General features: G+C 37.9%; 2 protein-coding genes across 3 annotated transcripts in view; one reads left to right on the top strand and one right to left on the bottom strand.

The window, feature by feature from the left end:
- The window catches only part of ARPC5L (actin related protein 2/3 complex subunit 5 like), a 137,841-nt gene extending 124,936 nt beyond the window's left edge, over positions 1–12,905 (top strand). For both annotated transcript variants that reach the window (XM_044068143.1, XM_044068144.1), the window contains exon 4: positions 12,256–12,905. In XM_044068143.1, the coding sequence (XP_043924078.1) occupies positions 12,256–12,318 (63 nt within the window). In that variant the 3' untranslated portion in view covers positions 12,319–12,905. The remainder of the gene's footprint in view (positions 1–12,255) is intronic.
- DNAH9 (dynein axonemal heavy chain 9) overlaps positions 1–15,917 on the bottom strand; it is a 3,419,770-nt gene that overhangs the window by 2,921,006 nt on the left and 482,847 nt on the right. The gene's annotated exons all lie outside the window — the stretch shown is intronic.

Below are 15,917 nucleotides of genomic sequence, written 5' to 3' on the forward strand. Positions count from 1 at the left end.
AAGTAATAACTTTCGTAATCCAATTCACCTTGACTGAACATGTCAAACAACACTACGTCCAACTTTTGGTAACTACACTTCACCACTTTGATGTGAACTTTTTTATAGGTACTTTGGTCTTCTAACATAGTTAGTAAAGAACTGTCATATTCTTCAGTATTCATAACTACTATTTTTCCCCCTTTATCTGCTTTCATTATCCTTTCTTTAGAATTTTTACACAACTTTAGTTAACTCATTTTTTTCTCCCTCAGTTAAATTTTCTGGATAGTTATAATGGCTAATGTTTCTAAAATCTTTTTCACATAAATTTTGAAAAGCCTGAAGAGTAAAATGAAGGGGTGGATTAAAAGTACTAGACTTTTTTGGTTTGCTTGCCAAATTTTCAGTTGGTCCTTCCAACACATCATGCATAATATAATTTAAATTTAACTTTCTTAAATACAACCTAAAATCCACCATTAATCTCCCTAGATTCATATTACTTGCAGGTATAAAGGAAAAACCTTTTTTAAGACATTTTTCTAAATCACATGATAAAGAAACATCAGACAAATTAATAACATCAATACAATATTCCTGTCCAGGTTCTTCATTTACCACTTGGTTTTCCTGTTGGGGTTCTTCCCCCTCCCTTTCCCCTTCCCCTTGAATTGAATGATATTGTACCATTTGCAAGTCTGTTTGTTTGGTACATTGTTCACCGGAAAAGGACCCTGGTTCAAGCTCTGAATGGGCTGTGCAGCCACCTGTGCAAAACTAGCCCTTTTGTCAGTTTGGTCTATTTTATTGTCCTTATTTGTAATGTTGGATTGGTCTTTACAGCCCTTATCATTGTTTGTGTTGGAAATAACTTCACTCACTCTACTATTTACCACCACTGACTTCTCATTTAGGGTGTTACCAGTCTCTAAACTCTGTCCAGAAAGAATGACAGTATCAACATTTTCAGAGTCTTGTCTTCGATGGATCAATACCCTTGTCTAACGTGTTATAGGCCCAATTGGCCTGGTATGCCATAACGTCTCTTTTTTTAATTTAGATTGTTTTCTAGAGGCTATAGTGGCCCTATGTCTGTCGGCCTTCGCCCCAACCCCATTATACAGGACCAAAAAATCTTTGAAACAACTGTAATTTTTAATCTTTGCATCTAATGTCTTAATTTTGTCCTTGATAGTTGCGATTTCCTTATGGTAATGCGCCATAAGTAAGTGCATCATACTGAGACCCGTATCATTGTATAACTCAACTAAAAGCTTACTCAGCTCATCACCATGAGTCACACAATTCGGAAACTTAGTGGTACGTAAACCCCGTGGTACCACTTTCCTGTGTACATATTCTTCAAAATACTGCATCTCCAAAGCCAAAGTCACATGTTTAAATACTAGTCTTTCAAGTTCATATATGGCTTTTTTGCAATTTATACTGTCAACGTAATAATTTTCATTGGTTGAGTTACTTACATGGCCCATAGTATCATATGTTGAAATAGATAAAAACGGGTTCTCAGTGACTCTACTAACATAATCCAAGACATTTGTTTCAGCTGAAACCGTTTACTCACTCATGTTAGCGTTAAGTTCGAAATTGTCATTTTCACCAGCGTTCCTTCCTACACAACGTGGTGATGTCAAGCCGCTTCCCAATCTGGACTCAACCAAAGTAGAATGCTGCTGTAGGGGAACACTAGTGTTTACATTGTCTTTAGCTATCCTTATGATAGTTTTTATAAGATCTAATTGTGAATTGTGTTTAGTCGAAACAGTGGTTCCACTTTCAAGAACCGGGTGGATGGATAAATTCAACAAACTGTCTTGACTCAATGTTTCAGAAGCCATGGAAAATACCCGAAATTGACCACAAATTGGAAATACTGCAAACATCAAACACGAAAAACAAACTGCAAATGTAGTGTCTAATTCCAAATGCTAATCCAAGGACAATAGAAACCAAATAGTTTTAGCGCTTTCATTCACTATTTTATTGCGTGAACTTCATCATAAAAAAGTATGTTCCATCCAAACATCCTTTTTATATCTAATCCACAGGAAATTACATCATTACTTAAAAACTTTTCATAATTCGATTAAATAACTTAAATGAAAAACTATATATTTATATGTTGTAAATTACTTCTCTATTTGTTTAATAAAAAACATTTTAAATTAATGGACTCATTTAGTCCGGGTGCTTGATCATCCCCTAAAAGTAACTGCCAAAGTGTTTCTTTACACTCTAAAAAACATTATTCAGATCCCCTCCAAACATAATTTTCTCTATCTTTTCTACTACAAAAAATTCAAACTTTTTAAACTCGGCACATCTAGAAGCGTGCTTAACCAGGGAATTAGTAGGATCCTTATTTCTAATAGCCAAGTGGTGTTCATAAATTCTACATTTCAACATTCTAATAGTTTTCCCCACATAATAATGTGCACATGATACACACTGCGCTATGCATATTACAAATTCTGTATTACAATTATAATAGTCTTTTGCCCATATAGTATAGTTCGAATGACTAAAGGTGTGATGAAAGAACTGTTACTAATAAATCTACACTGTTTTGCAGTTTTTGCAAGCATATGTACCTTTCTTTGTACTACCTAATCTCACATTCGTGTCATCTCTCCGATTTTTTTCTAACATGGATTTTAAATTAAGTACTCTCTTATAGGTAAATTTGGGTTTACCTATTTGTTACCTATTAAACTTACTAGGTCTTTATTACCCAATAAAATCTTCCAGTAGACTGGTGCTTTTCTCCCCGTTCCTCCACTGAAAATGGGCAATGTCCCAGTTGGACAATCCTGGTAAACAAATGTAAAATAAATAACTTAAGTAAACTTCAGTTATTGGCTAGTAAGTACTCTACATAGATGCCTGCAAAGAAGAAACTAAGAGAGCTTGAAAGAAAATCAACTAGAAAGGGTAAAGAGAAAATGCTGATTAGGAAGAATCCTGTGACTGTTAAAGCGGCTCAAGCTCTAGCTTTGGTGTAAGACATGGCTTCCAGTAATGTAGAGGGGTAAAAGTCATGTGTGCTCAGAGTTGATTAAAATAAACGAAACACTGAAGGAGTAGATCTCTAATAACACATGGGTAGAGAAAAAATCTTTAAACAGATGTTCAGATGAACTGATACAAATGCAGAAATCAGAAGTCAAATTGGAGAAAAGGCTGGCTGTGAGTATGAGACTGCTCAAGAAGATTTTTCAAAAGTGGTATAATTAGAGGACAGAGCACATAGGGAAAATCAGATATTTTTTTGCACTACCAAATAAACTAGAAGGAACAAACTGTTAATTTTATGAATGCACAAATAAACAATTGGACTGGTATTGCACAGAGCAACTGTTAATTGAAAGGGCACCTCATTTGTATGCTCTAAATATGGCCATGAGAAAGCAGCAAAAACCTTCATTAGTAAAGACACAAAACCACCAGCAGAATGAGTTGGTCCGGACAAAACTGGCAAAAGGATAAAGTAATAAATGCTGAACACAGCAGAGTGTTTGTGGAAAATGGTTATTCTCTGTACACCAAGCAGAAGAGAAACACATTTATTCCATTAATTAGGAAATGTTGAAAGGCAGGTGTGAGACTGAAGCTATGTCCAACTGTCTTTCAGCGCATTTTCCTGGAGGAGGAGTATTGTTTTTCATACAGAACAGGCTAAGGAGGAAATGCAAATGTTTTCCAACAAAAAATGAGCCATCAAGCAGAAGAGGACTCTGCTTCTCATTCTTGTGATAATTAAAACACACTGAAAGATTGCCAGTGAAATCTTTTCCACTATTCCAAAGAAAAAATGAGAGAGCAAGACAGAAAAGCAGGTGAGATGACAAGAAAAATCGGGGGTACCATGGAATTGAACTGGAATCTGGAGTTGGGAGATGGAGCTGAACAGGAAGAAGACCAGTAACGCAGAAATTAATGAATAAATAATGAGACTGCAAAGCATCAATCTCATTTTTGAACTATGACTGTGTAAGAATAAGTGGAAAGAGTGGACTTTTGTTGTCTCTGTTAAGCTTGTGAGGAAGGGAAAAGCATTTTCTTCCATGTCATTACTGTTTGGAAGGACTCTGATGGGCGAGGAAGAAAGAAAAGGGTAACTAAGTAAAACAATTTCTTTTCTTTAACAGTATTATGAAAATTTTTGCAATATAAATTTGTTATAGTAAAGTCTTTTTAGTTGAACTTGTATGTGAATACATTATTAAAGTAAGCAGATGCTTTTTTCTTCCTCTTCTCTTCTTTTTTGGTATTAAGAAATGGAGGTTTTACAGCGTAAAAAGAGAATAAAAGCTAGACAAAAGCCTGTTTAAGTTAATAGGCTGCAATGTTTTTTTTTTTTTTTTTTTTAGGTTGGGGGAGGGGGTGGAAAAGTACACAGATCCATAATATATGTAGAACTGATATGTTTTCTCTTAGTTTTGCATAAGTGAATGTCTGGATTAAGACCCTTGGCTTAACCCAATAAATTTCAAGTGGAAGCAAGTAAATATGAAAGCACTGAACATAATGAAATGTTTTTCTTTTGCAATACATTTGTCAGCTTGTCCTTTGGGCTGCAACAGGAGACTGCATTTTTCTTTATCTTACTTTTCTGTGGGGCAAGCTGATAATATGACAATAAAAGAACACTGGTTTCTTCGAGGGTGAAAGTTGATTTCTGACAGTATGCAAGTAGTTTTCACATCAGGAGTGTGGTGAACAAAGATTAAAAAAGCACCAATTATTGTAAGTAGAAGCACAGAGAGTAGCCTGCATTTCAGGTTAGAGCCTGTGTTAGCAGCTGCTTATTTGGGACAAATGTTCCTGTTAGGGGGTTAACTGTATGTTTACAAATAATGAAATGTGTGTGTTTTGTATTGAGGTAAGTTCTGGAGGTGTTTGTTTTGCATGACTGCTTTTATTAAAACCAAAACGTGACTTGTGTTCTAATGATGGTAAGAGAAAGCTGTATAAAGGAATTAACCTGGCAAACATTAATGGATGTATGCATCAAAAAAGCTGGGAACAGGCATTTTAAAAAGTTGCCATGTATAATGGGTAGGAGTTATAGCTTCTTACCATAATTATAACCGTTTCCATATTATCTTAGAATGTGAATAGTCTTAAGTATACAAAAAGGAAACAATACTGAAGAAATGCAGAGTGCAGACAGTAATGCTACACGAGACACATTTTGAAAGAACTGAACATGTGAATTTGATGAATGATTGTAGGATGGATATTCTGCAGAATATCAGTGGCAAAGGAAAAGAGGAGTACTGATATTAATTGCTAGAAGAGCTCTAGTAGTAATGGAGGGGGGAAAATATAATGGCAGATTTGTAGTAGTAAGGGGCTACTGGCAAGGGATGAGTATTATGCTGGCATGCATTTATATTCTACCTAAAACTGCTATTTTGGAGCAAAGAATGGGAGAAATAATCAGTTTCCAGCAGGGAATATTACTTGTAGGGAAGGACTGAAATTTGACTTGCAACAATGAGGAGGTATTTGGGGTTCCTAGAAGGGATACTGTTAACAAAAGAGTGTAGATTTCTGAAGAAATTTATGAAAATATTTGATATGAAAGACATGAAATCAATAGTAGGAACTCAGATATTGCATGTTATTCCCCAAGGAACAGTAATTGGACTAGACAAATTATATTTCCCTGGAACTTGTGTGTTTGAGAACTTTGATATACATCCAATAAGTATTTCAGATCATGCGCCAGGAATTAAGAATATAAAAATGCACGATAATGAAGTATGAGACATTGGCACTTCCCCCACCTACCTCCTAAAAAGAGAGTATTTTAAGGAATGGGTAGTAGAAATTATCAGTGAGATTTGAGGGAAGATAAAAAGTACTCCAGAAGCTACAGCTACTAAGTGGAATAAAATGAAAGTGAAGTTTAAAAATAGGGTAGAAATAAGAGAGAGAGATCTGGTTAATTCATAGAGAGTTATTTAGAGGGGCCTACAAAGGTTGAAGTATCACAGAATTAAGGGGAGTCTCCCAGAACAGGAGGAGGCATAACTGCAGAGTGCTAAGAAGAAAAATAAGGGAATATCTGGATTATGAGTTTAGAAAGATTGCTGTTATTAGTCAACTTTTTTTTTGATAAATCCAGAGCACAGAAACTTTTGGCACAATGACTTTGGCAACAGAAAGTAGAAAGGATTGTTGCCAATCTTAGGGAGCTGTAATAAGAATGCAGAGATCCTGTATAGGTGATGGATATATTTTGGAAATTTTATGAAAATTTGTGTAAAGCAGAGAAATGGACAAAAAAAGCACAAATGGAAATATTTATGGAAGACTTAAATATGCCAAAGTTAGAGGTAAATGTGGCTTATCAGATAAGTTTTGTAGGAGGAAATGACAAAATAGTGATGTGTAACCAATGTACAGGAAAGTTTTTAGGAATAGATGGTATTCCTTCGGAAGTTATGGGGGAATAAAGTGATAAAGATCTGGAAGGTTTTGTTTTAACAGTATTTTAAAAGGAGTGGAGGCACCAACATCCTGTACAAAAAAAATAAATAAATAAATAAACAGTGGTGGCTATAATACCTAAAGACAGTGAAAATCCATCTAATCAAGCTTCATATAGTCCCATTTCAATTTTCAACCACATTTTTAATGTGTTTGTCTATAATGGCTAAAAGAATGGCAGCGGTGATGCCAAAATTGATATGAACCAGTGTGATTTTGTGGAGGGGAGGCAAACATTTGACAACATTAGTAGAACAATGATCCAGAGGGAAGCAGAAGATAAGGAAGTACCACTGCTATTGGAGGAGGATCTTGATGCAGAAAAGGCAGCCAACAGAGTAGGCTGGGATTTTGAGTGGAGCAATGGAAGCATTTGCACTTCCTGATTCAATAAAAAGGTTAATTAGAAAGATGTTTGAAGAAACGGAGGCAAAAATCATAATGGGAGGGTGCCCCTCTGATAAATTGTTAGAACAGAGGAATCAGGCAGTGTTGTCCTGTTTCTGCCTGTCTTTGTTATATTTAGAACCATTGGCCAAGAAAATAAGGGACTCAGAAATTCAAGGATATAATTGGTATACTGTTCCAAAAAAAGTTGGCTTTATTTGCAGGTAATATTACTTTGTACCTGATGGAACCAGAAAAGGGCATCTCTGTATAGTGGAACATTCCAATATATTTGGGATATAAAATTGGTGAAGATGAAACAAAAGTGGGTACCCACACATGAATTGTTCAGCAATACCCATATTTATGAGGTCATGGTAAAATGAGTTATTTAGGGGTATGGTTTAAACAGGATTCTGTTATGACAGTTAAGTCTGTATGTAGAAAGTGACCAAACAAAACATAATACAAAAACTGAGAAACTGGAAGCTCTTGTTTATGGATAGCAAGATACAAGAGGTGAAAATATTTTTAGTCCCTTTAGTTTTACATACAGGTCAGACATATTTTATTAATTACTTTCACAACTTCTCTGGTTGATAAGAGTTCAAGAATTTTATTTGGGAAGGGTGGAGGGCAAGAGTCATGTGCGATAAGTTGATCCTCCCAATAGAACAAGGAGGTTTAGTATTACCTGATTTGAAGGGATGTCTTAGAGCTACACAGTTGAGGCTGTTGTACATAACATAAGAAAGCTACTATTCAAAGTGGAAAGGGATAATGATGAAACAGGGGAAGGGGGAATTCAAGAACTAAGGTGCGAGTGGGATTTTGGATGTCAGTCCTGAATGAGAATAACAGCCATGCAGATTATACTTCATAAAGTATCAAAGTGTACTAAGAACTAAGCCAACACGGGGATGGAGAAAGGAGATTCTGCCTATAGGGATTACTGCAATTAGGGGTACAGAGAATATAGAGGTCAGGGCTGGAATTTATTGGAGGAAGATAGTGAAGGAACCAAGATAATGGGAACAAATAATTAAAGGAGGACAGGTAATAGAATGGTAAGAGGTCCAGAAGACATTTGGACTATAGGCTAGTGATTACCTTCTCTGTCAGGGATTGATACTGGATTATATAAAAGTGAAAGGGCTAGGGGAATTCTAAATAAACGACCTGCACTAGTTGAGTTTTTATTTGAATCTAGAAGAGAAGTGGCTGTTAAAAAGGGGGGGGGGGGGAGTACTTAGTAGGGCATAAAAAATGCACAATAACTATGGAAAAGATTAGTAAGGGAGATTAGATATGCAAGTTACAAAGAAGCGATGATAGGACATGTGTATGGTTCCCAAATGTGCAACAAAATCTAGAAGATTTATTATTTTTGCCTGTAAGGGTTTGTATAGATACTTTATACCTCAAGCAGACTCCAAAAGAGGTTTTCCTCAATTGGATGGCAAATATTGGCGGTGTGATTGGGAAGAGAGAGTTAACAGAGCATATGTTTTGGGAGTGTAATGCATTGGCAACTTTAAAAATTCCCTACAGATTACTCTGTCAGGAATACTGGGTGAGCAAATGAGTGTAACTAAGGAAGTGAGCTGGGATACAGGATCTAAATTGCATAGAAAAAGGAAGGCCTTGCTAACTTTAGTTCTGGTGGCTGCCAAAAAACATTTAGTAGAAAATGGAAATCAAAATCTAAACCAACCTAACTTGAAGTAGCGAATATTGTTAACACAGAGAAAATAACCAGGAGTGGGATCTTTAGAAAACAGTAGAAGTAAATTACGTGGAAAAAAATGGAAGTTGTGAGTACAATAAATGTTTTGGTGAGGAATGTGGTTTGAGAGCAGAAATCAAGCAATTTATGTAATGTTGGATTGATGATACGCAAAAGAACAAATATGAAATATGATGCTTGTAAATGGGAACATGTTGATACGGTTTTTCTTTTATATAAATGTATGTTTACCTGTGTTTTAAGTGATGATTCAATAAAGTGGTGTTTATATAAAAAAAAAAAGGCAGAGGGAGGAAATAAAACCCCAACGTGTTTATCTGTACTCAGCAGCTGAACTGTTCCAAAGTAAGAAGCCAAGGGATCCTTCCCTTGTCTGAAAGGCAGTCCTGTACTGTCAGGTGATTGTTCCCTCACACTTGCAGACAGGACCAAGTAATATGCCCCAGCCTATGGCTTTTGACTGTGCAGTAGCCTTGGGAAGTCTATTGAACAATTTACCTTCTTTTGCTTCTAGGTTCACTGGTTTGGTGTTAGTACTACAGCTGTGTATGACACAAAGGTCAGTCATGTCCTCCTGGGCTCATTGCCTGGTTCAGGTACAGGAAAACCAAATTCTTCAGCTGCAGGGGAGTCTGGAGTCTGTTGCAGTGTTGATACATACCTGCCTCCCTCTGGGGTTTCTCCCACAAGCGTTATGCATTCAACAAAGAGGCAGAAGACCCACCATGTTGCAGGGCTACAGTGGTTTCCACCTTGCTAGATCCATTGTTCAGGTAGTTGATAGCAAGGTGCAAACCTGGGTTATGAGTAACAGTGGTGCTCTTTCCAGAGAGCACATAACATGTTCAGAAACCCAAACAGTTTTCTTTTTCCCCAAATGCTGGCTAGATTTAAGGATGCATTAATTTGGGAGCGGTCATTGGCTGCCCCTGAGATGAACAAGGCATATGATCTTTTGGAGAATGAAGCCCTGGACTTGGCAACCTTCCCTCCATTTATCTCAGCTTTGGGGGATGTTTTTAAGAAAGCTTCCAGATCTTCTCTACTGAACAAGTCTGCGACTAAAAGCTATTAAATTTAGGATGTTTGACCGTGCCAGTGTTTCATTTTTAAGTTTGTGTTGAGGTCCATATATAGTTTAGACAAGCTTGCTGCTGAGAGAGTCTGTCAAAGATATTGTTGACTGTTTCTTGAGTTTCAAAACATGCTTTAAAGAGTGCCTTGCAGTGACATTGGTGGTGATAAGAAGTTATGCTTGGTTTCACAGCCAAAGTTATATTCCGGGTTAAAAATGAGATTATGAATGCTCCACTTGATTCTGATTGTGTGTTTGGTACAGCAGCTAATCGTATCCTTAAACAATGGAATGACAGTAGTAAACCGATGTGGAGGGTGTCGAAAATGTTCCATATTCCAAAATTTTCCCTCCAGTAAGCAGGATAATTTTGATGGCCCAGTAAACAAATGTCCCATTCAAACAAAAAAAGTCACCAAAAAGAAGTGGCAGGGCAAGAGCTCTGCCAAGCCTGCCAAGAGGGGTTCCTTTCCCAAAAAAGGATAAGCCCTTCTAGTCTATGTAACGTGACTATGCCAAAGCATGGTACCAGTCTTTCTAAAGTCCCCCTCCAAGTGCCCTGTCTTGAAAGTTGGCTGTCAGCAAGGCAGCCTGGCCGTCAATGGTTTCTGACAAATGGGTGTTGCACATCGTTTGCAGAGGTTAGGGTTGGCAGTGGAAAGAACATCTACTTCTGTTGTAGGGGATTCCCCCTCACTTGCTGGAACAGACTTTGTCTAGAAGTTGTGCATGACACCCTCACAAAGTTTTTTCTTCCTAGGGTGCTAAACCAATATCAACAAAAGAATAGCTTTTCTTCCTGAAGACAAGATCCTGTATTACCAGACAGTGTTTCAAGAATTCTTAAGGAGGAATGAAGCTTCTGCAAGAGAATTCCTACAAATTCTGGGACTGATGGCATCCATGATTCTTGTGATACCACTGCCTGTCTCCACATGAAGAAAATCCATTGGCATGTCCGAAGTTGTTGGGCCCAGCACCTACATTCCCTGGAATCTCCATTTCCACTGCTGCCCTTCATCAGATGAGAGTTACAATGGTGGAGAGTACAGCTGAGTACTAATCCCAAGACTTCCCTTCTTCCCACCTGTTCTGGCGCAGTCTGTTCAAACAGATTTGTCCAACTTTGAGTGGTGAGCGGTGCTAGTGCAGGCCACTTGGGGGCCGAGGTTGCATGGAAAGCCCATCGGTACCCAGGACATTTTGGCAGTGATGCATACTTGAGTCTTTTGCCACTTATGGACTCTGGCTCCTCCTCTAGTGGTTATGGACAGCATCACAGCAATGTATTACTTCAGCAGACAAGGGATTATAAGGTCCTACCTTCTGTGTTGGTTGGCGTTTATGGCCTAGAAGCTGGCATTACAGAATTCTGTGGCTCTTCAGGCATCATACATCACATCAGAGCAAAATGTTGCAGCAAGTCGGACTGAGCAATACTGGGCAGACCTGCACAAGTGCCTTCTCAAGGCAGTTGTGTTCCAGGATCTAGTCCAGATATGGGAAGCATCTCAAATATATCTGTTGCCTCCTGGCAAAGCAGACAGCTGAATATGGAGAAATTCGGTTCCAGACATCATAGCAGCCATGTTTGGAGGACAGATGCATTCTCTTTCTCTTGGATGGGAATATTATTCCATGTGATTCCATTCAAAATGCCAAAGATTATTGTGGTGATCCCTTACTGGCCCAGGCAATCTTGTTTTTTCCCTTTTCTAATGATGTTGGACAAGGGCAGTTACTGTAGACTTTAGTTTGCTCACACAGTCTCATGGGCAACTGGTGCACCCCATTTGGGAGCAACTGCAACTGACAGCCTGGATGATTAAGTGTTGATTCTGTCTAGGTACTTATTCATGGGGTAGTGCATTTTTTTTTCTCGCAGCCAGCTGATAGGACAAAAGATGGAGTGGTGACATCTTCAGGCCAAGGTGAGTGGTCATTTTTACTGCTATGCGAGCCAGTGATTTTTGGATTCTTATGATTTACAATATCTTGCAGGTAAGATAATGACACACTTGCTAACATTTGCACGTTGAAGTTGACTTTGCATTGCTGTGCTACATGTGTGCTTTTTTACTGTATTAGTATATTGTTTCAGTGCATTTCCTTTTGGCAGAACCTACTTGATTCAATCAGTTGGCAACGTCTCTGTGTATATTGAGCAAGGAGTAATATTAACTGAGCTTCATTTTAGGGTATAAGCAAGTTTTCATGTATTCATATGCAGTGCGTTCTTTAAAAGGTTTTGTAATAGGTACTTACAGCAGTATGAACTGTACCTTAATGTCCTTAATGTAGTAAATCTTGCACATTAGAACGTCAGGGAGTATGATATTATAGGCATGATGGCAGCAGCCAAGAGACCATTATGCTTTGTATTAATGTTTGAAAACATTGATGAATTTCATATTGATTGAATACAATTAAATGTACATGATCAAATGTTATGACTGTTTAGAAGTTCCAGAATGTTAATTTTATAGGACCTTTTAATAATTGTAATTCACACTTTTTTGTTTCTTTGTTTTTGTTTTTTTAACAGGCATTAGCAGTAAGCGGCTTGGGTTCTATAGTTAGAGTTCTAACAGCAAGAAAGACTGTTTAAAAAGACTGTATAACTTAACCCAAGAACACAAGAACGGTTATCAGAAAGCACCAGGAGGAAAATAAAGATTCTGGAGAAGGAGTGAGAAAAACTGACAAGTTACCCATTCTTCTAGAAATTGACATATATTAAAAGAAAATATTTTGAAAGGTCGATGTTTTGTTGGAATGCTCTTTTTATTGTATTAAGGTTGTGGAAATATAAATGTATTGCTGTATGTTAATCATATACAGGGTCTTGCACATCCCCTCCCAACCATTCCCTTACCGCTCCTGTTTTTACTGATGATGTTTTATGAAGGACAGTAAACTGGGAAATCTTTGTCTCGAGGGTAAATTAGAAAACCATTTCAATGCCTCTTAACACAGAGTTATATTGTCTAGAGAATCCTGTCTGTACAGCATTAAGTTATATTCAACAGAGAGGATGTCTCTCTATGGCTTTGTGTTGGCTGATGCAGTATTAGGGTTCATTTTGTTTTTGTACAAAGAAAGAACATTTAATATAAGTAATGATGTTAGCTGGACTACCAGGGAGGTTTCATTGTAAAGTGCCTGTTGCATAAATAAAGCTCTTAAATCACCATATTTGAAAAATTGTATGTTTTCTAGAAGGTAAACTTGACTTTAGAAACTGTGATCATATGATGTCTGCCTTATTTTTATACATAGTACTGCAGTGGGTACTCCTTGAATGGTCATCATTTTATCACTAACTTCTCTTCTGCACATAATTGTATGTTGGTGATGTGTGTAATACAAGGAAATTGTGGTGTGTACTTTAATTTCTTTTTTCATGAGCAGTTGATAACAGTACAAGATGGGTCACACGTTTAAAGACTGCTGGTTAAGGGATAGTTATCCTGATGGTGTGCTTTCACTTTGGTGTTCTGCAACAATCCAGACTGAAATGCTTTTCTTTCTAAATTTTTGCCATATCCAGGTACTTTTGTTCTGTTGCTGCATCTTAAAATCTTAGCTTTCATTTGCATCCTGCACTGACTGTGCTGTGCAGTTAGTGGCCTTTAAGAAGGTGAAGTAATATCATAGTCTGCAGTCTTCTGAAGTATTGAAACCAAGCTTTTCTGATCACCCAAGTTGTTTATTTTAACTTTATTCATGCTGTAATCAACTTAGGTGTACTGATCACAGTTAACTTTTTTTTTTTGTGACAGTTGATATAGGTAAGATTTCTTTAGTAGTAGAGAAGTTTGGGGTGCTGTCGGACTACACACATCTTTAATCTGTTGAAGACCTGGCTTTTTATTTGGAATTGAATGGCAAAAGGAAAGACACTAACAGAATAGCTGGCACGTGGGGGGAGCCTTGGTTTCTCTGCTCTGTGGTGTTCCTGAAGTAACAGCAATGAAAAGACATTCTGCAACTTAAAGGAAAAAAAAAAGTCATGCAAAACCTACTAGAAACGTTATTTTTACTCTTGCTCATCTGAGTTCATAGTAATGGAAAAGGCTGTTACCTTCGGTGTGTGCTAGGGTCTTAGTAGTGTACAAGTAATTTACAGATGCAAGTTTAAAGCAATTCGGGAATCTGAGAGAAACTGAGTAAGCAGTGGTATATAACTAATGCATTGTATTTGTAAATGTGCTTGTATTACTTTTAAAACTCATTTAAACAATTCAGTAATGAGTCTGAGTTGCTGTTTTGTCATGAAAATGGTAGAAGGATTTTTTTCCACAGGAATTGAGGGGAAGAAGGCTGGCAAGCTGCAGGCCAGCTACCTAAATTTGGTTGTTAAGGAATAAATAGATCCAAAGTAATGTATTCTGTCTGCTGTTTGGTATATCGAATCTGAATGGATCAGAGTTCAGCACTTTACCTCTTCCCACAGTGACCTGCAACCCATCCAGTTAACCAGATCTCATTTCCTGCTTTGAAATGCAGATGGTCACCAAGGTTCTGTGCTGAATTCACTTTTAAAAAAGCTAAGTAATTTTCTTTTACTTCCTTGTCAGATGTTCTTTCTGTTTCACTGTTGCAGTCATTACATTTGGGTAATCTGCTGGCAGGTTGCCCTCATTCGGCCTGATTAACAAAGTCTTGGGTCCTGCGTCGGTTGCTGTCCCTTCTTCCATGACGTCAGGCCGTCAGGGGTATAAAACATGCAGCTGATGCCATTACATCAGTCTCTTTCTGCGCGGTGCCCGAAGCAGAAGCAGTTCGCAAGTGCCGGTTGACCAACACCTGAAATTTTCGTTTTTGAGATTCAGAACCAAAGTCTTCAACTAAAAGCCAAGTACCCCGTTGGGTAAACTACTTCTTGCTCCTTACCGATGTCAGTAAAAGTTAATAATTGCATTACTTGTGGGAAGCAAATACCTCATAAGGATATTCATTTATACTGTATTCCTTGCCTAGGCCCTGATCATAATGTACCTTGTTGGTTTTGTGGTAGATTTAATCAACGCACTATTAAACGTCGGTATATTTTTGCTTCTGAATATTTTCTCTCACTATTTAACTATCCAGAAATGACGTCTGTTAGCAATTCGACTACTGGAATACTTAAAAAATGCAAAGAAAAAGACGGACAGGCTGTCTAGGTCAAAAACTGACTACGCTTCCCCTAAGCCAGTCACTAGTTCGCCGGTACTCAATGAGGTGCTTTCGCAGCCCCTGATGCCCGCTACTTTTGATTTGCAGGCCTCTACTGAGACCCATTCGGAGTCCAGTATGCCGCAAGGTGCTTTAAGTATTGAACTCGTGGATGTCTCTACCTTAGATGGGTCCGGAGCCGCTGTGCAGACACTGGCTTCTGAGGGTGTTTTCAGGCCTAAAGATTTGTATATTAAACCGACACCATCTTCAAACCTAAGGCCAAAATCTACTTCTATGTCTAAAAAAACTGACACTTGGGCCACGTGTGCAGACCCCTATGCCTAAAAAGCAAATTATCAAAATGGCTGAAGATTTAATTACCTTGATCAGGGGTAGCCAACCCCCTCCTGCTAAGAGGCTTAGGCAAGATATTGATTATGAATCTTCTGATCAGGATTCTATTTCTTCTGATTCTTCTACTGAACAGGATTTATCTATACCTACTTATGAGGACTCTGACGCAGAAGATTCCATTCCTTCTGCTTCTCCCCCTGAGGATTTCTCTTTTGGAGAAGCTTTACATAACCTTAAGGGAACATTTCCACTGGGAAAGTCAGGATTTCTCTGAATCTAAAAAGAGACTTTGGGATTGTCTTCTTTTTCAGCATAGGCCTTTGGCTATACCTCCTGTTCCAGACATTGTTGATGTTTTTTCAGAATCTAGTATGGCTCCTGATTCTCTGCCTCCGGCTCCTAGTAAGCCAGACGGATACTACAGGGTTCCTGCCTCCCACAAATTCCTTTTCAAAAGTCCTACTGCTGATCCTGAAACCATTTCTCAAGGTCCCAAGGGCATTAAGGCCTCTACTGCAAAAAATCATACCCCTTCTGACCGAGATTCTAGGGCGCTGGATAGAAGGTTTACACGTCTGCAACCTTGGCAATCAGGGCTGTAAACTGTCAATTTCATATGCTTAAATATCAAAAGCATATCATGGGACTACTTAAACAGAAAATGATGTTAATCTCTGACTGTGTGGAAAA

Source organism: Protopterus annectens, chromosome 4.part0 (genome assembly GCF_019279795.1).
Source record: "Protopterus annectens isolate FY-2018-M chromosome 4.part0, PAN1.0, whole genome shotgun sequence".
Taxonomy (NCBI): Eukaryota; Metazoa; Chordata; order Ceratodontiformes; family Protopteridae; genus Protopterus; species Protopterus annectens.